Source organism: Phocoena phocoena, chromosome 15 (assembly GCF_963924675.1).
Source record: "Phocoena phocoena chromosome 15, mPhoPho1.1, whole genome shotgun sequence".
NCBI lineage: Eukaryota > Metazoa > Chordata > Mammalia > Artiodactyla > Phocoenidae > Phocoena > Phocoena phocoena.
In genome coordinates this window covers 28,847,418-28,870,176 of record NC_089233.1, presented here as the reverse complement: position 1 = coordinate 28,870,176, position 22,759 = coordinate 28,847,418, and the positions used below count along the sequence as shown (strand labels likewise).

Below are 22,759 nucleotides of genomic sequence, written 5' to 3'. Positions count from 1 at the left end.
TGACTATTAACAAACTATAACTCTTTTAGGGGGATGGAGGGAAATAGGCATGTGAAAAGGGCTGGTGTAAGAGTTAAATTTTCTTCCTCTCTAGTAAGAAATATATTGAGAATGCCTATGAAATAAAAATCAAGAAATAAGTGTGGGGCTTCCCTGGTGGTGCAGTGGTTGAGAGTCCGCCTGCCGATGCAGGGGACACGGGTTCATGCCCCGGTCCGGGAAGATCCCACATGCCGTGGAAAGGCTGGGCCCGTGAGCCATGGCTGTTGAGCCTGCGCGTCCGGAGCCTGTGCTCCGCAACGGGAGAGGCCACAACAGTGAGAGGCCCGCGTATTGCAAAAAAAAAAAAAAAGAAAGAAAGAAGTGTGATTATTATAAAAGATGGATGGTCTGATAAGAAACAGCAAAAAGAATTTACAGTGCTCGCCATTTTCGCAAAATTTGGGATTGGAAGACGTGAAGCAGAAAATTACTGTATTGGCTATAATTTTAACTTTTAAAAACTTAAAATTTTTTCAAGTACATATTACATGAACACAGAATATTATGAGCTCCCATATAACACTCACCCATCTTCAACAATTACCAAGTCATAGTCTAATTCACTTTTTAAACTCTGTATTACTTCAATAAAAATAAAAATTAGTTCAAAAAATTAATTCAAGGATAAAACCATGGTAAATTCATTTTCTAAAGGAGAGAAAGAGTGTTCCAGGGAGAAAGAAGAGCAAGTGCAAAGGCCCTGAGGTATGTCTGGGGAACAGAAGAGAGGCCAGTGGGGCTGCAGGATGATGGGCAATGGGAAAAGTAGGGTGAGATAAGATTGGAGAAGTAGGCAAGGCCCTGTAATGTAGAGCTCTATGGATGAGGGTAAGAAATCAGGATGTGATTTTTAAGTTTCCTGGGCCGCATGTGAGGTCTGAGTCTTGAATTACCCAGGCAAACAAAAGGGAAGGGTGTTCCAGTTAGTGGGCATGGCTTGAGCAAAGGCCTAGAGGGCAGAAGTCTTCACCACTAACCAAGGACACTCCCTAGATGACACTCACCTTCCCACTTCCACAGGGTGGCCCTGGATGTGTCCTTCCACTGCAAGCCTGCCACGAAGGGCAGCCGCCCATTGTACTGCACCTTCAGGTATGTGCTGCTCTCCACGTGGGGCTGGCGGAGGCTCAAGTGGTGCAGCTGCGTATGGAAATCCACCTGCCTCGCGGGCACCTGCAGCACAAACTGGAGGAGACCCACACCCAAGATGCAAATCAGATCACGCTGTTCCTGACCTAGAACATTCCATTGGCTCTCCACTGCCACCTGAGATCCCTGGCTACCAGGAATTGCCCCACCCCACCCCACCCCAAAAAGAAACCCTGCACTCATTAGCAGTCACTCCCCATTGCCTCCTTCCCATAGACCCCAGAAACCTTTAACCTACTTTCTGTCTCTATGAATTTACCTAGTCTGGACATTGCTTACAAATAGAATCATCATTGCTTACAAATAGAATCATTGCTTACAAATAGAATCTTACAAATAGAATCATACAAAGGCCTCTGTGGCCTTTGGTGTCTGGCTTCTTTCACTTAGCACGATGCTTTCAAGGTTCATCCATGTTGTAGCAGGTGTCAGAAGTTCATTTTTATTACTGAATAACGTTCTATTGTGTGGATAAATCACTTTATCTATTCATCCATTGATGAACATTTGGATTGTTTCTCCTTTTGGGTTATTATGAATAATGCTGCTATAAATGTTTTGTGTGGACATAAGTTTTCAATTCTCTTGAGTACCTAGGAGTAGAATTGTTGGGTCATATGGTAACTCTGTGTTTAACATTTTAAGGAAACACCAAACTCTTTTTCCAGTCACACCATTTTATGATCCCACCAATATGAGTTCTAATTTCCCTGCATCCTCACCAACACTTGTTATTGTCTTTTTTTTTTTTTTTTCCGTTTCAGCTATGCTAGTGGATTTGAAGCAGCATCTCACTGTGGTTTTGATTTAATTTCCCTACTGACTAATTAGGTTAAGCAACTTTTCATGTACTTATTGGCCACTTGTGTACCTTCTTCAGAGAAATATCTATTCAAATCCTTTGTCTTTTTCCTGTTGAGTTGTAAGAGTTCTTCATATATTCTGGATACAAATCCCTTATCAGACATACGATTTGCAGATGTTTGCTTCCCTTCTGTGAGCTGTTATTTCACTTCCTTGATGGTGTCCTTTGAAGCTCAAATGTTTTTAAGTTTGATGAAGACCAAAGTATTTTTGTTATTACTTATACTTTCAGTGTCATATCTCAGAAACCCTTGCCTAATCCAAGGTCATAAAGATTTACTCTTATGTTTTCCTCTAAGAGTTTCATAATTCTTAAATTTAGGTCTACAACCTATTTTGAGTTTGTTTTTATATATGGTATGAGGTAAGGGTCCAATTTCATACTCCTACACGTGAATATCCATTGTCCCAGCACCATTTGTTGAAAAGACTATTCTTTCCCCTCTTCAATTATCTTGGCACCCTTGTCAAAAATCAACTAACTGTAAATACGAGGGTTTATTTCTGGATTCCCAATTCTACTCTGTTGGTCTATATGTCTATCCTTACACCACTACCATAATACTGTCTTAATTACCGTAGATTTGAAGTAAGTTTTGAAATCAATAAAAGTGAATCCTCTAACTTTGTTCTTCTCTTTCAAGACAGTTGTGTCTACTCTGGGTCCCTTGAAATTCCACATGAATTTTAGGATCAGCTTGTCAATTTTAGCAAAAAGATAACTCGGGTTTTGATAGGAATAGATGGGGACCATTGAATCTGTAGATCAATTTAGGAAGTATTGCCAACTTCACATTAAATATTCCAATCCAAGTACATGGGATGTCTTCCCATTTATTTAGGTTTTCTTGAATTTCTTTCAACAATGTTTTGTAGTTTTGAGAGTATTAGTTTTACATTCTTTTGTTAAATTTATTCCTATTATTCTTTTTGATGGTAATGTAAATGAAATTGCTTTCTTAATTTCATTTTCAGGTTTTTCATTGCTAGTGTAGAGAAATACAACTAATTTTTGTATATTAATCCTGTATCCTGAAACTTTGATAAACTCATTTATTAGCTCTAATAGATTTTTTGGTGAGTTCATTCGGGTCTTCTATATACAAGATCGTATCATCTGTAAATAGAAATAGTTTTACTTCTTCCGTTCCAATCTAGATGCCTTTTCTTTCTTTTTTCTTTTTCTTTTTTTTTTTCTTTTTGGCCTAATCAACCTAGCTAGAACCTCCAGCACAATGTAAATACAGATGGTGAAAGCAGACATCCTGACATCCTATCTTGTTACCGATCTTAGAGGGAAAGTACTTAGCCTTTTGCCATTAAGTATGATATTAGCTGTGGGTTTTTCATAGATGGCCTTTATCAGGTTGAGGAAGTGCCCTTTCATTGCTAGACTGTTGGGTACTTTTATCATGAAAAGGTATGGTGTTGTGCCAGATACTTTTCTGTGTCTATTGAAATTACCATGTGGTTTTTGTCCTTTATTCTATTAATATGATGTATTACCTTGATGGATGTTCAAGTGTTAAACCAACCTTGCATTCCTGGGATAAACCTCATTTGGTCATGTTGTGTAATCCTTTTTATATATTGCTGAATTCAGTTTGGTAGTATTTTCTTGTGGATTTTGCATCTGTGTTTATAAGAGTAATGGTCTTTAGTTTTTCTTTTCTTATGATGTCTTTCTCTGGTTTGGGCATCAGGATAATAATGGCTGCATAGAATGAACTGGGAAGAGTTTTCTCTTGACAGATCATTTAGTCAATTATTTTATAGTAAATTTATTTTATAGTAAATTAAGTCTGGCACTATTCAGTCCAGCCAAGAGGCTAAGAGCCTGAGGTTTGAAAGGAGGCAGACTGGACTTTCAATCCCAATTCTGCCACATAGTAGCTGTGAGACCTCAGCTAAGTCTGTTTACACCATTTCTCTTCTGTAAAGTGAGAAGAGATAATTCTTGCCTCACAAGGATTAAATGAGATAATACAAACAAAGCCTCTGACACATAGTCTGGCAATAATTAATGGCTCACCATTGATCACTCTGCCTTTCCCTCTTCTACTCACTGTCAGCTTCTTAAAGATAAAGATTATCTTACTCATACCTGTCTCCCCAGAACCTTGCATGGTGTCTGCCACGCTTATGAAGGCTTGCAGAAATGCTGCCACAAACCTCTAATCTCTTCACTAAGACCCTTGGAGCCAGATGTTTTCCAGAAATAAGAAACTTCTTCTGCTTCTGTTGACAGAAGCAGGGTATGATCAGAGGTAGGTAAGGTTATCCAAGGATGACTTCAATCAAGAATATGATTCAATAGGGGCTTCCCTGGTGGCGTAGTCGTTAAGAATCTGCCTGCCAATGCAGGAGACATGGGTTTGAGCTCGGGTCCAGGAAGATCCCACATGCTGTGGAGCAACGAAGCCCATGTGCCACAACTACTGAGCCTGTGCTCTAGAGCCTGCGAGCCACAACTACTGAAGGCTGTGTGCCTGGAGCGTGCTCCACAACAAGAGAAGCCACCGCAATGAGAAGCCCGCGCACCACAACGAAGAGTAGACCCTGCTCGCCGCAACTAGAGAAAGCCCGTGCACAGCAACGAAGACCCAACGCAGCCAAAAATAAATAAATTAATTAATTAACAACAACAACACGTGAAGTTCTCCAAGGTCCATTGCTAAAGGACATACAACATGACTCACCAAACAAAACTAAGTGCTTGTGACAGCTCCACAGAGCAAACGTATAGAAAAAGATCTCCTTTCCAGTTCTCCAGATTATAACCATGGTTCTCTCCAGGCAGCTGAGGAGGGGACCAGGAAAAGTGATGGTAACTGTGAAAGGGAATTTTAGCCTTACTTTAAATGTTATATTTTTTCACAAGGAGAATTTATTCATGGAGTATTGGTATGATTTAAAATCAACTTAATACTTAGGAATGAAGTTAAGCAGGGAGGCAAAAGACTTGTACACTGAAAACTACAAAACATTGCTGAAAGAAATTAGAGAAGACATAAATAAATGGAAAGACATCTTGTGTTCCTGAATTGGAAGACTTAATATTGTTAAGGTTCAATACTACCCAAAGCAATCTACAGATTTAATGCAATCCCTATCAAAATCTCAACGGTATTTTTTTTGGAAGAAATAGAAAAGTCCATCTTAAAATTCATATGGAATCTCAAGGGACCCGCAAATAGCCAAAACAATCTTGAAAAAGAAGAACGAAGTGGGAGGTCTCACAAAGCTACAGTAATCAAAACAGTATGTTGCAACATAAAAGACAGACACATAGACCAATGGAATACAATAGATTGCCCAGAAATAAACTCACAGTTATGGTAGGGGGAAAGGACTGCCTTTTCAACAAATGGTGCTGGAAAAACTGTATATTCAATGCAAAAGAATGAATATACACAGTTCAACTCAAAATGGATCAGAGACCTAAACATGAGAACTAAAACCATAAAACTCTTAGAAGAAAACATGGGATTGAAAAGCTTCGTGACATTGGATTTGGCAATTGATTTATTGAACATGACACCTAAAACACAGGCAACAAAAGTCAAAATAAATAAGCTGAACAACATCAAAATTAAACATTTTTGTGCAACAAAGGATGCTACTCATAGAGTAAAAAGGCAACCCACGGAATGGGAGAAAATATTTGTAAACTATATATCTTATAAGGCGTTAATATCCAGAACACATAAAGAACTACAATTGAACAACCACAACAACAAAATCAAGAAACCTGATTCAGGGCTTCCCTGGTGGCGCAGTGGTTGAGAGTCCGCCTGCCGATGCAGGGGACACGGGTTCGTGCCCCGGTCCGGGAAGATCCCACATGCCGCGGAGCTGCTGGGCCCGTGAGCCATGGCCGCTGAGCCTGCGCGTCCGGAGCCTGTGCTCCGCAACGGGAGAGGCCACAACAGTGAGAGGCCCACGTACCGCAAAAAAAAAAAAAAGAAAAAAGAAACCTGATTCAAAATGGGCTAAGGATGTGAACAGACATTTCTCTAAAGATGATAATTAGACAGCCAATAAGCCCACGAAAAGATGCTCAGTGTCATCAACCACTAAGGAAATGCAAACCAAAACCACAAGATTCTCATACGCATTAAGATGGCTACTATAAAAAAAACCCAGAAATTAAGAAGTGCTGGTGAGGATGTAGAGAAACTGGAACCCTTGTGTGCTGATGTTAATATGGTGAAATGGTACAGCTCCTATGGAAAAGAGTATGGAAGTTTCTCAAAAAATTAAAAGTCAGATTATTGTATGATCCAGCAATTCCACTTCAGGATATACACCCCCAAGAATGGAAATCAGGGACTCATACAGATATTAGTACACCCACGTTCATAGCAGCACTATTCACACAAGCCACATGTGGAAGCCAAGTGTCCACTGATGAATGAATGGATCAAAAAAACGGGGTCCATCCATACAATGGAGTATTATCCAGACTAGGAAGGAAATTCTGACTCATGTTACAATGTGGATAAACCTTGAGGACATTATGCTAAGTGAAATAGGCCAGTCACAAAAAGGCAGATGCTATACAATTCCACTTATACGAGTTTACCTAGAGTAGTGAAATTCAGAGAGACAGAAAGTAGATTGGTGGTTGCAGGGCCTGGGGGAGGGAAGGATGGAGAGTTACTGTTTAATGGGTACAGAGTTTCAGTTCTACGAGATGAAAAAGTTCTTGAGATAGACGGTGGTGATGGCCGTGCAATATGAGGGTGCTTAATGCTGCTGATCTATATGCCTAGAACTGGTGAAAATGGTCAACGTCATGTTACATATATTTTACCACAATTAAACACTTTTAAAAACAATTAGGAAACTCAGAAAGGTAACGTGTGCCTTATAAGAGCACATACCTGTTCAGGGGCTAAGCACTCAGTTACTCCTGATTTACCAAAAAGAGCTCACCCTCCAGGAAAACCTGCAAGTGAACCGTTTCCAAAATGCATTTTTACGCTGGAAATCTGTATTTCCCAAGCCCCTCTTGCAAACTGCCCCTTGGCACACCAGCAAATGTTTAACTGCCCCAGGGGCAAGGGGGCTGGAGATGCCACAGGTAAGGTCTCTGAGCCTGAGTTTTAGCTCCTGCATCCTTGCAACCAAGACCTGCAGGGACAGGCAGCGGGGCTGCCCAGCTGCCATGTGCAAGCTGAGCCCCAGGGACGCGGCTCTGCGGAGGCTGGACTCACCTCCATGAAGTAATTGCTCAGGGCTGGGCCCGAGTCGTTCTGGAAAGTCTGGTTGATGCGGAGGTGCCTCTTGTTGCGGCTGTCATCCCAGTGCCTCCCATAGCTCGCCTCCAGCTCCCAGTGGAGGTGGCCTGAGCCCTCCTCATGCCGCAGCTGGACCTGGGACACCCCACCAGGGAGACCCCCAAGGAAGCCTTGTGTACGCAGACCTGAGCCTCCCCACAACCACCCGCCCTGAGATGCAGGCTTGCTTTTCTGGGGTGACAGCTCTGTAGGAAGCACAGATTTTTTTGCACTGGTTTTGATCTTGTAAAATATTGCATTAGAATACGATTCACCTTCACAGTTTCTGGTGTCCCCTTAAATTCTGGCCCCGAGGTGAAAAGCTAACCTGCCCCACGCTGGTCCATGCCCTGACAAGGAGTAGAAAGAGTCAGCTGCCATGGGAAGATGACTCCTGATCTGCTTCATATGAACCCAAAATCTCCCCCTGCCCTCACTCTCCCACAGCAGCCTCCGGCTCCCTGGACAGATCCTCTGTGGATCGGGCCTTCCCACCTGTGGGCTCCTGGCAGCCGCTGTCTCCTCCTACCTCTGAACCACAGGTCGAGGCAACACAGGCTCATCCATTTATTCACTCACTGAAAACGTTTTCCCCCAAGTACCAAGTAGATACTTCGCTGGGCACTAGATAGCCAGGAATGAAGAAGCCAGAAGCCCCCTCCCTTGTGGGGGCAACAGTTCAGGGGGAGAAGCAAACTCGTAACAATTAATAAAGGAACAGTCACTTCTCCCTTTTGCTCACCCCACCAGCCACTCTGATGAACTGCCAGTTCTTTAACCGCTCCAATCACCCTCCAGCCCCAGGACCTTTGCACTTGCTGTTCCCTCTGCCTGTGGCACACTTCCTTGGGAACAGAACTATCTCATATTTTAATTTTCAGCTTAAAATTCATTTCCCCCAAAGAAGCCTTCCCTGCTGCCCTGTCCAAATTAGACTCCCCTGTGCTACGTTCTCTCGGCCTCCGTCCTGTTTACCACCCATGGCACTTAACGTTTCCCTTGATTTGGTCCATGTCTCTTGCTCTCTACCACACACCCTCCCCCAGCAATGGAATGGCAGAGACCAGGTGCTGCCTTAAGCACAGCTCTCCCCTAGTGCTGGGTAAAGAGTAGGTATTTAATAAACACCAAATGAACAGGGGAAAGATGAGACTAAAGTTCCAATTCCTAATCCATTCCCATTCACAACCTTGAGTAAATACATCTCTCTGACGATGGGTTCAGGGTGCTCACCCACCACTTCCCTAACCCCGGGGGCTCTCTCCAGACCCCCCGCCCAGCCCCGGCACCCACCTTGTGGCTGAATGCTGGGATCTGCGTGCAGTGGAGCTCGTGGTCCAGCTCCAGCTTGTAGGTGGCCTCTGAGCCGCTCTCCACCCGCAGTTTCTGCCTGGTGCTGCACTCCTGTACCAGCTGCTTCGCCTGACCTGTGCAGGGCAACCCAAAAACCCCTGCCCTTCCTCTGCCAGGTAGCCCTCCATCCTCACTGCAAACAGAGGAGCGTCCAGTACAGCCCAGCTTCAGCCAGCCCCCTGGATCTGCCTCACCTAATGTCACTCATTGGAACCTGCCGAAGGGGAGGTTTTAAGAGACCGATTTATGTCCCCCCCCCAACACACACACACACACACACACACACACACACACACACACACGTAGTGTTTTTTGTTTGTTTTGTTTTTTTTTTAACAGGCAGGTGCTCAGCTCCACACAAAGCCAATGGGATGACTCACTAGCTAAGGAGCCTCACGGTGAGGCCAAAACACCAGAGGTGACAGTGGCACCTTAGCCCTTGGAGCCACAGCCCCGGGAGACGGTGCAGGTCCGGCCACTCCCCACCTCGCCCGCAGCCAGCATGCGGTGCCGTACCCAGGAGGCCATACTTGATCCTCAGGGAGCTGGTCCAGAGGCGGGCCCGCTGCCGCAGCAGGCCTTGGGTGCGCACCCCCACAAGCCCTGGCACGAAGAGCTCGCCATCCAGGGCCACCACCTGCTGCCCTTCCTCCACCTTCTTCTCCAGCAGTGCTGCGGGGAGAGCAGGCATGGTGTGGTCATGGCCTGCGCCCCAGAGACTGACACCCTACCCCCAGCACCAGGTGAGGAAAGGAAGTGGGAACCGCCCAGGTGGGTATCGCGATAGAACCAGTGCCTGAGTCTCCGCCAAGGAATGCTGCCATCAGGGCCACTGACAGTGTTTTGCACTGTCCAGGTGGCAACCCCAAAAGTCACTTTTGTGGGTCCAGACCAAAAGTTTTAAATAAAGTAGAACAAAATAGAATGGACCAGAACATAAATGACAGTGCATCAAGGATCATCAGGTAAATTTCACCTTCTGAAACTTGTTTCTGCTACACTGATATTCAGCCAGATCACACAGGTATAGCCATGCAGGTTAAAATATCAAAAATGCATAGGCTTCCCTGGTGGCGCAGTGGTTGAGAGTCCGCCTGCCGATGCAGGGGACACGGGTTCGTGCCCCAGTCTGGGAAGATCCCACATGCCGCGGAGCGGCTAGGCCCATGAGCCATGGCCGCTGAGCCTGCGCGTCCGGAGCCTGTGCTCCGCAACGGGAGAGGCCACAACAGTGAGAGGCCCACGTACCGCAAAAAAAAAAAATGCATAGGCCAGCTAGTCAACAGCCCTAGCCACTCACATCACTCCCCAGGAATCTCCAAGAACACCCCACGAGCGGCATCGCCAGGAGGGCTCCAAGCCAGCTCTGGCACCAGGGTGGGCATCTGGTCAGATTGGTCAGTACCCAGGCCAGGCTGCGTGCTCAAGATACAAACAGTGCCCCATGCGATTCGGGTCAAAATGCGAAATGTGTTTTTTACACATTGTGTGACATGTAATGTGGGTCAGAATCCAAACACCCCAAAAGGTGCTGGTTGACGGTTCCTGCAGAGCAGTTGAGCGCATTGGAGGGGCATCTGGGGGACTCAGGCAGAAGCTGCGAGCAGATACAGAGCCTGGATTTTCCTTGGATGGAATGTGAATACTGGGGGATCGGGTGATGGGGACTCCAAGTGGGGCACTCCACCCTCCCCTCCCCAAGCCTGGCCATTGAAGAAAAGTGGCAGAAAGGGGTCCCTCCTCCTACCTGACACATGGGCCTGGTCACTCAGCAGGTTGCTCAGTGACACGGAGAAGGCCAGCCTGCTGCCTGCCTGCCGGCTGAGGTTCCCGGCGAGGACCACAGGGCTGCCCGATGTCACCAGTTTCACCTCCAGCTGGGCCTCGATCCGCTGAGCCTCACCACCTGCTGCTGGCCACAGGTTGCTCCGGCCCTGGAAAGGCCCCAGCATCCCTTGAGGGGACAGGCTCTGCCAGCAGGCTCCACCCGGACCGCAAGAACCAGGAGCGGACAGAGGGCAGGAGACACAGCCTGGCTAATGGGCTTCTAGGCTGATCCTCCTGCAATTTCTTAAGCTCAATATTGTTCAAAACAGGTCATCTCTGTTACAAATTCAAACATAAGTTTGAAGGACCCTTCCTCCCTATCCCCCCAACCTCAACACCCCATCCAATCCATCAGGGACTCTGGCCAGCTCTCCCTGCAGAATATTCAGGGACCCGACCACTTCAGCCACCTCCACCACTGCCCCAGCTTGAGCCTGCTCATCGCCACTGTGTTCCTGTGACATTCTTCTCCCGGCTCTCCTGGCTCCCACCCTGGTGACCAGGGCAAGCCCTTCCATAGGATCATGGCACACCTCTCTTCCTCAGGGTAAAAGCCAAAGTCCTTGCAAAGGCCAACAAGGCCAAGACTGTCTCCGGAAGTCAGCAGTGCAGCCCTGGCCAGACGCAGGCAAAACTGCCCACAGACACCGGGAGGCAGGACACACAGATGGCCCCAAACGTGCTCTGTGTCTCCATCATTGAGGTTTTCCAGAGCAACTACAGCCCGTAGCCATGGCAGCTGTCATCTCTGACGGCCACCCCAACTGTAGACCAATCCCAAGGACCTCTCTGCTGCTGCCAGCTGATCTGTTTACCCAAAAGATGTAAAAACGACCTATTTCCAGACTGTCCACTACTTTATACTCTCTTGTAAATCCTGTTTTTGCCTTTGTTCCTTGACAACGGTCACAAATCACTCTCTTCTGATCACTCTTTGGCAAAGCCTTACGTGATCTGTCCTCCCACCTTTCTGTCCCTTCTCCTATTCCGCTCCAAGCACACGGGGGCTCAGGCTGTGCTTCGGTGCACTTTCCTGCCCCAGAACCTTTGTACGTGTTGTGCTCTTTACTTGCAATACCCTTCCCCCAGAGAACCACATGGCTCTCTTCTGCACACGCTTTATGTCTTAGCTAAAAGCTATCTTCTCAATCAGGCTTACCCTGTCGGTCTATTTTAAACTGAAGCCGTGGGACTTCCCTGGTGGTCCAGTGGCTAAGACTCCACACTCCCAATTCAGGGGGCCCGGGTTCGATTTCTGGTCAGGGAACTAGATCCCACATGCCGCTACTAAAGAAAGATCCCGCATGCTGCAACGAAGATCCCGCGTGCTGCAACTAAGACCCGGCACAGCCAAATAAAATTTTTTTAAATAATAAAAATTTTTTAAAATAAAACTGAAGCCAACCCTCAGACCCTTCTTCTCACATAACTTCAGACCCCTGGATCCAGCTCACTGATTCCCTTTTCCTATCACAACAATTTGCTTATTTATTTTACTGATTATCTCTCCTATGGGAATGTAAGCTCCAAAAGGAGAGAATTTTGTGTATCTCTTTTGTGTGCTGTCTTCCCGGCACATTGTAGGTGCTTGATAAACAGTCGTTGAATAAGTTAATAAAGACAATGAAAAATACAGGTTTCGTTCCCCTTCTTGGTCTCCCAGTCTCCCTCAAGGCAACCACTGTGTCCACTTCTTGGGCATCTTCCAGAGACAGCATGGGCCTATATGTATGAGCCTGTATGTATGTGTGTATATGTGCGTGTGCACGCACGTGTGTGTACGTGTGCACTCCATCACACACGTGCACGTCCCCTCTTACTCTGCACAAAAAAAAGATGCAGGCTCTCCACTCTCCTCTGCTTCTCTCACTTAATGGTGTGTCTTGGAGATGATCTTCTCTGGTTTGTATCAGAAGCTTCTCGGCAGTAGCTGTAGTTGTTCTCAAAGTGCAGCCCATGAACAGGATGACTGCAGAATTTCTCATCCAAACCAGGACACTTAACGGTTAAAGAGACCACTAATCATATTGAGCTGGGTCAACGGTAAACTGGGGCTCTCCAGGTAACCTGGGACTTGGGGATGCTCTATCATTGCACCCAGCGGAGGGGGCACTGAAATCTAACACTTTCCTCCATGCCATCCTTAAACCCCATAAACACGCAGCTGAGTCGAACCCAGCTTTGCTGTTTTGCATTCCTGAGTTCATCTGCCTTAGTTTCCTCATCTCCTATGGGCTTACCAAGAGGACTAAAAGAGGGACCCGGGGTCAAAGTCACCCGTGCCCCCCCCCCCACCGAGAACAGGCTTTGGAAAGTTCCAGAGCCCCAGCTGTTACCGTTAATCATGATGGGTCTGAGGCAGCTAGAACTGGAGTTTCTCTAAAGGCCAATGTTTCCAGGCTGCAGACAGCCCTCTGGAGAGCGGCAGGCAGGTCTGCAGGGAGGTGCAGGCAATCAGCACTTGTGCGCTTAGTGAACAGGGATTGGTTCGAGGGCTCCCGGGAGCTCTGAAAACGATTTGTAGTCTCAGCCGTCAAGCAGCTGGGGCTTTAGGGGGAAGATGCTCTCCCCTGATATTTGGTCTTCCCACCCGGACAGGAAGCAGATCTAGGAGCTGAGTGTGTGTTTATGTAGCAAAAATTCCAGCCCTGGCTCCAGACTTTCAACCCAGACCTCTCTGAGAAATCACTGGAGACCGAGGCAGAATCATCAGACTCACGGCCAAAGGGGCCCAGAGGTCCTGCTTGGCAGGAGCGAGTCTACACCTGCTGTTTTTGTCCTTTTTGGAGTCACTGACCTGCCTGAGCATCAGATGGAAGGTCTAAACCCTCTCCCCAGAAGGGGGACAGACACAAAACTTCTACACAATTGCAGGGGCTTCAATGGACCCACTGAGTCCCATCCAGGTCCTCCTGGTTGAGAACCTTAAAAAGTACCTATAACGAAGAGAAAAATGCACACACCTTTGCTCCAGGAATTCCACTGCTAAGAATTTACCCTGAAGGTGGAAGGGTGATTTATAAGACCAAGAACCCGGGAAAAACTCCAGAGCCCTCCACTACGGAACCAGCTAAATAAATTCCATCCCATTGACTATTATCTGGCCATTCAAAATACATGGTAGACATTCTTGTTTTTAAAATAAAAGATGGGGGTGAAATATATTGATATCTATTTGGGGATTGTGGGCATAGATGATTTCTAAGAGGAGTCACAGAAAATGAACAATGATTGGCTTTGAGGAGGGGCGTAAGGGAAAGTTTTTAACTCTATACCTATGCTGACCAATAGAACTTTCTACAATGATGGGAAGGTTCTAAAAAGTGGCCAGTGCAGCTGAGAAAGCATATCTTTAACTTTCTGTTACTCTGACTCACTTAAATAGTCATGTGTATAGGGGCCATCGTACTAGACGCTCAGTTCTATGCCCTTCTGTACCTTTTGAACTTGGAATCATTTAAATGTATTACCTATTTTTTTAACTAAATTAAATTGTACCAGTATGTGCTGGTACAAAAAGATATATTTTTGACTGAAGAAAAAAAAAAGCAGCATGCAAAGAATAAAACTAAACTCAAAGGTTTTATAAATCTATAGTATTATGGGTTGAACTGTATTATGGGTTGAACTGTGCTCCCCCTCAAAAGAAGTTGAGGTCCTAACCCCCAGGACCTGTGAATGTGACCTTACTTGGAAAAAGGGACTTTGCAGATGATCCAATGAGGTCATTAGGATGGGTCCTAATCCAACATGACTGGTAAACTTACAAAAAGAGAAATTTGGACACAGATACCTATAGAAGGCAGACAACGTGGAGATACAGGGAGAAGACAGCCATCTACAAGCCAAGAAATGCCTGAGGCTACTAAAAACTAAGAGAGAAGCATGGACTAGATTCTCCCTCACAGCCCTTAGAAGGAACCAACCCTGCCAACACCTTGATTTTGAACTTCCAGACTCCAGGACTGTGAGGGGAAAATTTCCATTGTTTAAGCACCCCCAAATTTGGGGCACTTTGTTAATTAAGGCAGCCCTGGGGAACTCATACAGATCTCTTGGTGTGTGCATTGACATTTCTTCTGGAAATCTGGGGAGCGGCACTCTTTCACTTACCTTTTTTTTTTTTTTTTTTGCGGTACGCGGGCCTCTCACTGTTGTGGCCTCTCCCGTTGCGGAGCACAGGCTCCGGACGCGCAGGCTTAGCAGCCATGGCTCACGGGCCCAGCCGCTCCGCAGCATGTGGGATCTTCCCGGACCGGGGTACGAACCCGTGTCCCCTGCACCAGCAGGCGGACTCTCAACCACTGCGCCACCAGGGAAGCCCTCACTTACCTTTTTATACCTTTCTCTACTCTGAATTTTTTAAAGCATGCTCCTGTGTTACTAATATTATCAATTTATGACATCAATAGTGGTGAGATTTGAGCTCATTTTGTTCTTCTTCCTACTCTTCTGGGTAACAAGAAGTCACAAACGTTATTGGTAGGTGGAAGGAGAAGAACAGCTAAAACACCAAAGGAGGTGGTGATGAGTAAACAGGGACTGGGGCTTGAAATGCCCAGGGAGGTGGCAGGAGCCAACGCCGGTGGGCTGAGGACAGGGAACAAACCTTGATGTAGTAGACGTCCCTGTCGTCCAGTATCAGTTCCAGGTGACCCATGCAGCCACTTTGCAGAGTGTCAATCTTTCCTGGGAGACAAAACGAGAGTTTAGAGACCAGGGTTCAATATCCTGGATCCGCCCCTGTGTTCACCAGGGGATGTCCTGCTGGCTTCCTAATCTCCGAGCCTGTGGCTCCTCGCCCATAAAATGGGGCTATATTTAGTGCCGACCTCAGAGGGTGGCTGAGGAATCCACAGTGAGCGGGCTGCATCTGGCACATGGCCGAGGGCACGGTGATGGGTAGGAACACTGTCATTACCGTCCAACTCAATTTTCTTCTTGGGATGGAGAAGCTTGAGCCAGAACTTCCTCTGGGGCCAGCTGTAGCTGACATCCACCCCGACGTCCCTGGGCACTTCCGACCTGGGTGTGCCCATGAAGACGTGGGCTGAGGCTTCTTGAGGGAGCCAGCAGTCCTTCTGGAAACACAGCAGAGTCCTCAAGATCAAGAACCCATCCAGGCCCCCCACCTTCAAAAACTTGAGTTCTTATGCTTATCCTTGTCCTGTTAAGAACAGATAAGAAGCCCCAAACCAGGAATTTGGGGATCCGTATCCTGGAGGAGAGTCCTACAGGACAACTCAGGACCACAGGGACAGGATCTCAGTTTGTTCAGCAAACAGCCAGGGAAGGAGGCTTATCGCACACCATCGGCACCCTGCCCAGATCCCCTCAGATCCCTTGACCAGCTCAGCATGCTCATCTCCCAGCTTCCGTGCACTTTGCTCTTAACCCCTGGCACCTGGGACCTCCAGAGCATTGCCCTCCGGCACAGGAGGGAAAAACATCCCGGCTCCTTAGCCTCAAGGGGACCAAACTCTGAGATAAACTCCTGCTCCAGGGATCACGCTGAGGCTGCCACCGCACCTGCCATCACTCCTGCTCAGCTTCTTCCCCTTCCCTACCCTATTTTCTCCACCCTCTTCCTGGGTCCTCCTGGAGTCTTTTCTTCATCCACACTTTTACCCAAATCCTTGGCTCCAGTCTGCTTCTGGGAAAACACAGCCTAAGACACGGGCCCCCTTTAAAAACCTGCACCAGGGACTTCCCTGGTGGTGCAGGGGTTAAGAATCCACCTGCCGATGCAGAGGACACAGGTTCGAGGCCTGGTCCGGGAAGATCCCACATGCCGCAGAGCAACTAAGCCCGTGCGCCACAACTACTGAGCCTGCGCACTAGAGCCCGCGAGCCACGACTACTGAGCCCGCGTGCCACAACTACCAAAGCCCACGTGCCTAGAGCTCGTGCTCCGCAACAAGAGAAGCCACAATGAGCAGCCCACATACTGCAAAGAAGACCCAATGTAGCCAAAAATAAATAAAAATTAATTAATTTTTTAAAAAACCAACCCCGCATCATCGTCATTCATTTAGTACCAATAAATGTTGACTACTGTGTGTGAGGCACAGCTGCAGGCACAGGGAATGCAACTGAGTGTCAGACACAAAGTCCCGCCCTCTTGGCACCTACATTCTAGAGGCGGAGGCACAGGACCTCCAGACACAGAAGTAGGTAAGCCAGCAGCTCACCACCACCAGCTGCTGAGCACTCTGCTGACAAACTCGGAGGGTCAGGGGTCCTGACAGGGTCGTTGTTCTGGACTGGGCGGTCAGGGAGGGAAGCTGCCTCTGAGGAGGGGGCATTTGATGAGACTTGAAGGAAGCAAGGGAAGGAGTTGAGTGGATGTCTGGGAAAGACTGTTCCAGGCAGAGGAAACAGTGCAAAGGCCCTGGGGCAGCAATGCACTTGGCATTTAATAAGGAGGAGGTCGGTGTGTCTGGAGAGCGGTGAGCCTGGTAAACATTTGCGGAGATGGGGAGGAGAGGCCGGCATGGCTGGATCAGTGAAAGCCTATTGGTCAGGGCGAGTGGGTCCTACTCTGAGAGGAATAGGAGCCACTGGAGAGTTCTGAGCAGGGGAGGGACACAGTCATTTTGGGATTTTGGAAGGTCTGTCTGGCTGCTGGTGGAGAACATATGGTAAGGAGACAAGAGCGGGAACTGGGAAATCAGATAGGGGGCTGCTGAGTGCCCATTCTGTGCCAGGTGCTGGGGACACAGGGGTGAGAAAAACAGGCACTGGATCTGTTCCCAGGAACTGAGTGACTAGTGGGGAAGACAGATCTTAACCAACTGGTTTCAGTAATGAACACAAATGTGATCTAAAGGGAAGGAACATGATCGTACTAGAGCACATAACAAGGGAATATGACCACTTCCGGGTAATCAGGGCAGGTTTCACTGAGGAGGTGACCCCCCTAAAGTGAGCTCTGAAGATTGATTCAGAGTTATAAGTCATCAAGCCAGGGACAGAGGATCCCTGGCTTGATGAACATGTGCAAGGGTCCTGAGGCAGGAGGGAGACTACAGCAGGACCAGCCCAGCTGGTCCTGCTCCAGGGAGGAGGCCTATGTCTTTATGAGTGATCCCCAAGGCTGAGGCCTGAGTAGAAGACCTAGGGAGACCCAGAACCTGGCTGGGAAAGGAGGAGCCATTCCGTAGGGCCTACCGGGGGGTGGAGGGTATAGGCAGCTTCCAGCAGATAGTGTTGGAGCCCCCGGTCCTGCTTCTTCAGCATCACAGCCGCAAACACAGGCACGGAGAGCAGGTAGGGCTGCCCGGCTGGAGGCCAGCTCACTTCAGTGCACAGCTGCCAGCCCCAAGTGCGGGACGCTGTGAGAAAGGGAGCAGGCAGCGTGGTCAGTAGAGAGCCACAGGGCTCGAGGCAGGCCATGGATGCACCCATCAGCAAAGAAGGAGCATCTCTACATTCTTTTGAGAAACAGTATTGTGTAGACATTAACTGTAACCCTGTGTAGACCAGGGTTTCTCAGCCTTGGCGCTATCGACACACTGGTCTGGATAATTTCTTGTTGTGGGAAGCTGTCCTGGACTCAACCCACTAGATACTGGTAGCACCTCCCGCACCAGGATGACACCCAAAAATGTCTCCAGACATTGCCAAATGTCCCCTGAGGGGCCAAAAATTGTCCCCAGTTGAGGACCCCTGGTGTAGACTATCAGAGTGTCAGGCAGTACTGTGTAGGACACAGGCTCTGGAGCAAGAATGCCTGGATCCACATTCCAGTTCTGCCACTTTCCAGCTGTGTGACCTTGGACAAGTTACTTAACATCTCTGTGCTTTGGTGTTTCTCATCTGTCAGCTGGGAGTGATAACAGTTCCAGCCCCACGGTGTAGCTGTGAGGATTAACAGCTCAGCAAGCATTTAGGACAGAATTTAGCCTAAAGAAATCATTTAAGTAGGCCCCTCCCCCACCTCACCCCCAACATGACTGCAAGATCTGTGACTGTTTGGTATACCTCCTTCCCCTCTGTTTTCAATTTTGTTGCCTTTCACCTGATGTTACTATCAAAAAATTTTCTCATGCTATTAAAATATGTCCTTCATTACAGAGCTTAAAAGTTATGGGATATCTCAGTACTTTACTAAACCAGGAATTGGCAAACATTTTCTGTATATGGCCAGATAGTAAATATTTGAGGTTCTGCTGGTCACACAGTCTGTTACTCAACTCTGCTGTTGCTGAAGAAAAGCCACAGGCAACGGGCGTGGCTCTGCACCAATAAAACTTCATTTATGGACACTGAAATATGAATTTCACAAATTTCTCATGTTATGAAATAGTCCTTTTGATTATTTTTCTGCATTTGGAAATGTAAAAGCCTATTCTTAGCTCAAAGGCCCTTATAATAAGCCATTCGCCTACTGTTGGATATTTGAGTTGTTGCCTATTTTTTTGCTCTGTAAATAATGATGCAACGAACATCTCTGGGCACAGGGCATTTTAAGATGATTTTGGTTTATTTTCATAAGGTAGAGTTCTAGAAGCAGCATCATTGAGTTAAGGGGCATAAGTACTTTTAGGGCAGAAGAGTAACTCTGGAATTTGGACCTGGCATCTTACCCCTCAGCCCCCAGGACAACCATCTTGGGACAATGACACGGAGGCCCTGCTGGCACCTACCTTCCTTGTCGGTACAGGATTGGGCCTCAGAAGGGATGTGAGCGTGACTGAGGCTCCTCATGCCATCCCCAGTGATGAGAAACAGCTGAGAGCTGGGTGGGAAAGGAGGAACGTGCCAGGCGAGTTGCTTTCATTCAACCATAAAGCCACCAGGGCAAGGCACTAGGGCAAATCCCACTATCAACAGGACAGGCCTTTGGGGAGTCTGCACACTGGTGGGGGAGACACTCCCTGAACACAGAGGGTGACAAGCACTGTGAAAAACCTAAAATAGGGCACGGCATGGGCATAGGGTCTGTCCTGGAGACAGAGCGGGACGTTCTTCGGCTCAGGGTTCGGAAAGGACTCTCTGTAGGGGTAACATTCGGTCAGAGAATCAAAGGATGAGAAGGAGCCAGCACTCCAAACAAAGGGAACAGCAGGTCAAAGGCCCTGGGGTGGGAGAAAAGGGGGCTCTTTGGTAGCACAGATAAAAGGGTGGTGAGAGGGGGTCAGAATGGAAGGGGGTAGTGAGGGGCAGGAAGGAGTGACAGGAGACAGGTGAGGGGGGTGGGCAGGGCCTCCATCGGGCAGGAGAATCTTGTGGAGCGGGGTTATCCTAGAAGCAAGCAAGGGATTTTAAACAGGGGAGGGGGGAACACGGTAGGACTTAACTGACATTTTAAAGGACTCTACTGGCTGCTGCTGGGAGAGGGTCAGGAGGGCAGCAGTGCCTCCAGCAAGGGTGGGACACAGGGAAGGAGGCAGGTGGAGGTGGGGGCAGCCTGGCTTCTCCCGTTTCCTTGGAAATCATTGTTCTCTAAGTGTCACCTCTCCAGGGGGCTGGGGACAAGCAGGCCTCAGGAGGGACCCCCGGAAATTGCTGAGGAGTGTGGGAATCCCCACCTCTAGGCTGCCCTCAGTCCCTGTCACAGACACACCCACCCCACCTTGACACATGTGCACACACACGCACGCCCACGTATAGCCCACTCACCGACATGCGCACACACTCTCCCAAACACGCCCACAGACACACACACATTCACATACACAGACTCGCAGGCGCATCCTTAGGCGCACACACTCACAGGTACACGGGGTCAGACACAGGTGCACACGCAAGGTGACCGTGCACACACTCCCACAGACACAGGCACCCACACCTGTGCCCAGCCTGGCTCGCACACAGGTGCACTCACGGGCTCCCTCTCCAGGTGCGGGAACCCACCTGAAGCGGAGCAGCTCCACAGCCTCCTCGGGTGTGTTCAGATGCACCCTGAGGTCCTGGCCCTTCTTTATCCGGATCCCTCCATCCAGGCTGGCGGTGCCACGGACGCCGGTCACCCACCTCAGCCCAGCCTGCCCCAGGGTGCCCACTGTGCCCATCTGTGCCGAGATCTGGAGCAGGGCGCTGAGGAAGAGGCACACAACTGCATCCTGCAGCCCCAGGCAACGGCAAAGCCAGCACCAACCCACCCGGTTGCTCTCCGTGGTCCTGAGCCAGAGCAGCCCCTCCACCATGGACACCACTGACCGTGCACTCCATGTGTGCCAAGCACTCTACACATCGCCATCGAATCCTCACCATCACTAGTCTCATTTTACAGATGGGGAAACCGAGGTTCAGCGAGGTGACACCAGCTGTGTGGGTCCCACAGTTGGGACATGGGACAGCCAGTTCTGGAGCCCCAGCTGACTGAGCCCAAACCCAGAGTCTCCAATGCCAAAAAGCAGCCATCAACAGGACACCCACATACCCCACATCAGACCCAGAAACCAAGGACAGGTCGGCTTAGTGGCTGGGACAGTTGCCCAGCAGGCCTGGGAAGGTGAGCATTGTCAAATTCTGCTCAAAATCCTTCGTGCCATGTGGCCCTGGGTCAGCTGTGCACTCATCCCTGAGTCTCAGTTTCCTCAACCCTTAGTGGGAAGAAGGAAAGTGTCCACCTCATGAGCGGCCATGTGAGTTCAGTGGGCTCAGAGCCCATGTGCCTTAAATGCTTTTCCCTCTCTCCCATCTCCCCTCCCCTCAGAGGCAGAGGAAGCAGAGGGAAGAGTGGACTTGTGGCACGAGACGAATCCCAGCTGCCTCACACTGCTGTGCCACCTCGGGCATGGAACCTCACCTTGCCAAGCCTCAGTCTTCTCACCTGTAAAGTGGGTGTAGCCGCCCACGTTCTCCTCAAAGTCTCTTGGCACAAAAAACACTCCATCAACAGTAGTTGATATAACAGGTGGTCAGCAGAGCGGGGCTCCCCTCCAGCCCATGCTGATGCCCCAGCTCTCTGCAGGGGGAGGCCCCCACCCACCCACCTCCCCCAGCTCTGAGGAGCCAGCTACCTGGGCTTGACATAACCATTCACAGAGAAATCCGAGCGCTGCTGGAAGTTGGCTGTCCCTCCGACCTGGATGTTGATGGCAGCCGAGGCATTTAGGGTCAGCCGGGCTAGGAGTCCAGACATGGTAGGAAAAGTGAGCTCCTCCATGGCCAGGTTCAGCCTTCGGTTCACCTGCACTTCCTGCCCCTGCAGTCAGAGGACCATAACAGTGCACGTGACGGCCTCACTTACCCCTCACACAGCCCTCAGAGGGGACCTTATCATTGTCTCCAGTTTCCAGATGAGAAAACAGAGCCCACAAACAGATAAAATAACCCGGCCGAGCCCATGTAGCTAGAAACAGGAAGAGCTGGGGTTTGAACCAAGATAATTTACCAAGGGACATGGTCAGAGGTCAAGCATCCAGGGTCAGCCAGGTAAGGAGGGGTGTGGGCCCTGCCTGCGGTACAGAGCACTTAGTATGTGCCAGGCACACTCTAAACGTGTTGTTGCAATTTTACTGCATGAAGTCACTTGATTCAACAGCTCTATGAAGTAGATATTATTATACTATTACTAGTCTATCATTCCCATTTCACAGATAAAGAAACTGAGGCCGTGGCAAGTTCAGCAACATGCCCAAGGTGGTAAGTGGTACAGCCAGTTTTTGAACTTGGGCAGTCTGGCTCCAAATTCCAGGCTCTTAAGTCTGAAAGTACTTTAGTATTTCCCCAAAGCATCAAAGGAAACATCTTTGGACCAGACGACAGGGAGGGGCCAAGCCCAGCCTGAGGTACCTTCAGGAGCTTGACAGCAAGCTCGGCCAGGTTCAGGGACCGGCGTGTCACATGACTCCCCATCGCCCCGCAGTTCACAAAGCTCAGCTCGTGCCCAAAAACCTTCATGCTCAGCTTACACTGCAGTGCCCGCCGCTCCCGATGCCTCTGGGCCACCTGTAACCAGGAACAGGTCTGGGTTAGCCGGGCAAGGTACCTGGACTTTGGGAGGGGGAAGGGGCTCCTGGAGAGAAAAGTGAAGGGCTTGTGGGGTCCAGAACAGGGCTTGCAAAACTCACGGCCCAGAGACAGAACCTGCATATGTGTTTTCTTGGACCTGCACAGTCTGCTCAATGCCCAGTGCAGTGTGTGTGTGTGTGTGTGTGTGTGTGTGTGACAGAGAGACAGAGACAGAGAGAGAGAGAGTTTTAGCAAACTTTATTTCGGAATAATTTTCGACATACAGAAAAGTTACTTCCCCAAAGAAGACATACAGATGGCCAAAAAGCACATGAAAA

The 22,759-nt window shown here is 48.7% G+C and overlaps 1 protein-coding gene across 1 annotated transcript in view; it reads right to left on the bottom strand.

Moving 5' to 3' along the window:
- LOC136135307 (uncharacterized) overlaps positions 1-22,759 on the bottom strand; it is a 181,196-nt gene that overhangs the window by 86,074 nt on the left and 72,363 nt on the right. The window contains exons 18-29 of the mRNA XM_065893207.1: positions 22,263-22,418; positions 21,488-21,672; positions 20,376-20,558; positions 19,166-19,257; positions 17,688-17,851; positions 15,439-15,598; positions 15,127-15,206; positions 10,438-10,624; positions 9,207-9,362; positions 8,631-8,764; positions 7,275-7,433; positions 1,047-1,227 (exon numbers count right to left, since the gene is read on the bottom strand). Coding sequence (XP_065749279.1) covers positions 1,047-1,227; positions 7,275-7,433; positions 8,631-8,764; positions 9,207-9,362; positions 10,438-10,624; positions 15,127-15,206; positions 15,439-15,598; positions 17,688-17,851; positions 19,166-19,257; positions 20,376-20,558; positions 21,488-21,672; positions 22,263-22,418 — 1,837 coding nt within the window. The remainder of the gene's footprint in view (positions 1-1,046; positions 1,228-7,274; positions 7,434-8,630; positions 8,765-9,206; positions 9,363-10,437; positions 10,625-15,126; positions 15,207-15,438; positions 15,599-17,687; positions 17,852-19,165; positions 19,258-20,375; positions 20,559-21,487; positions 21,673-22,262; positions 22,419-22,759) is intronic.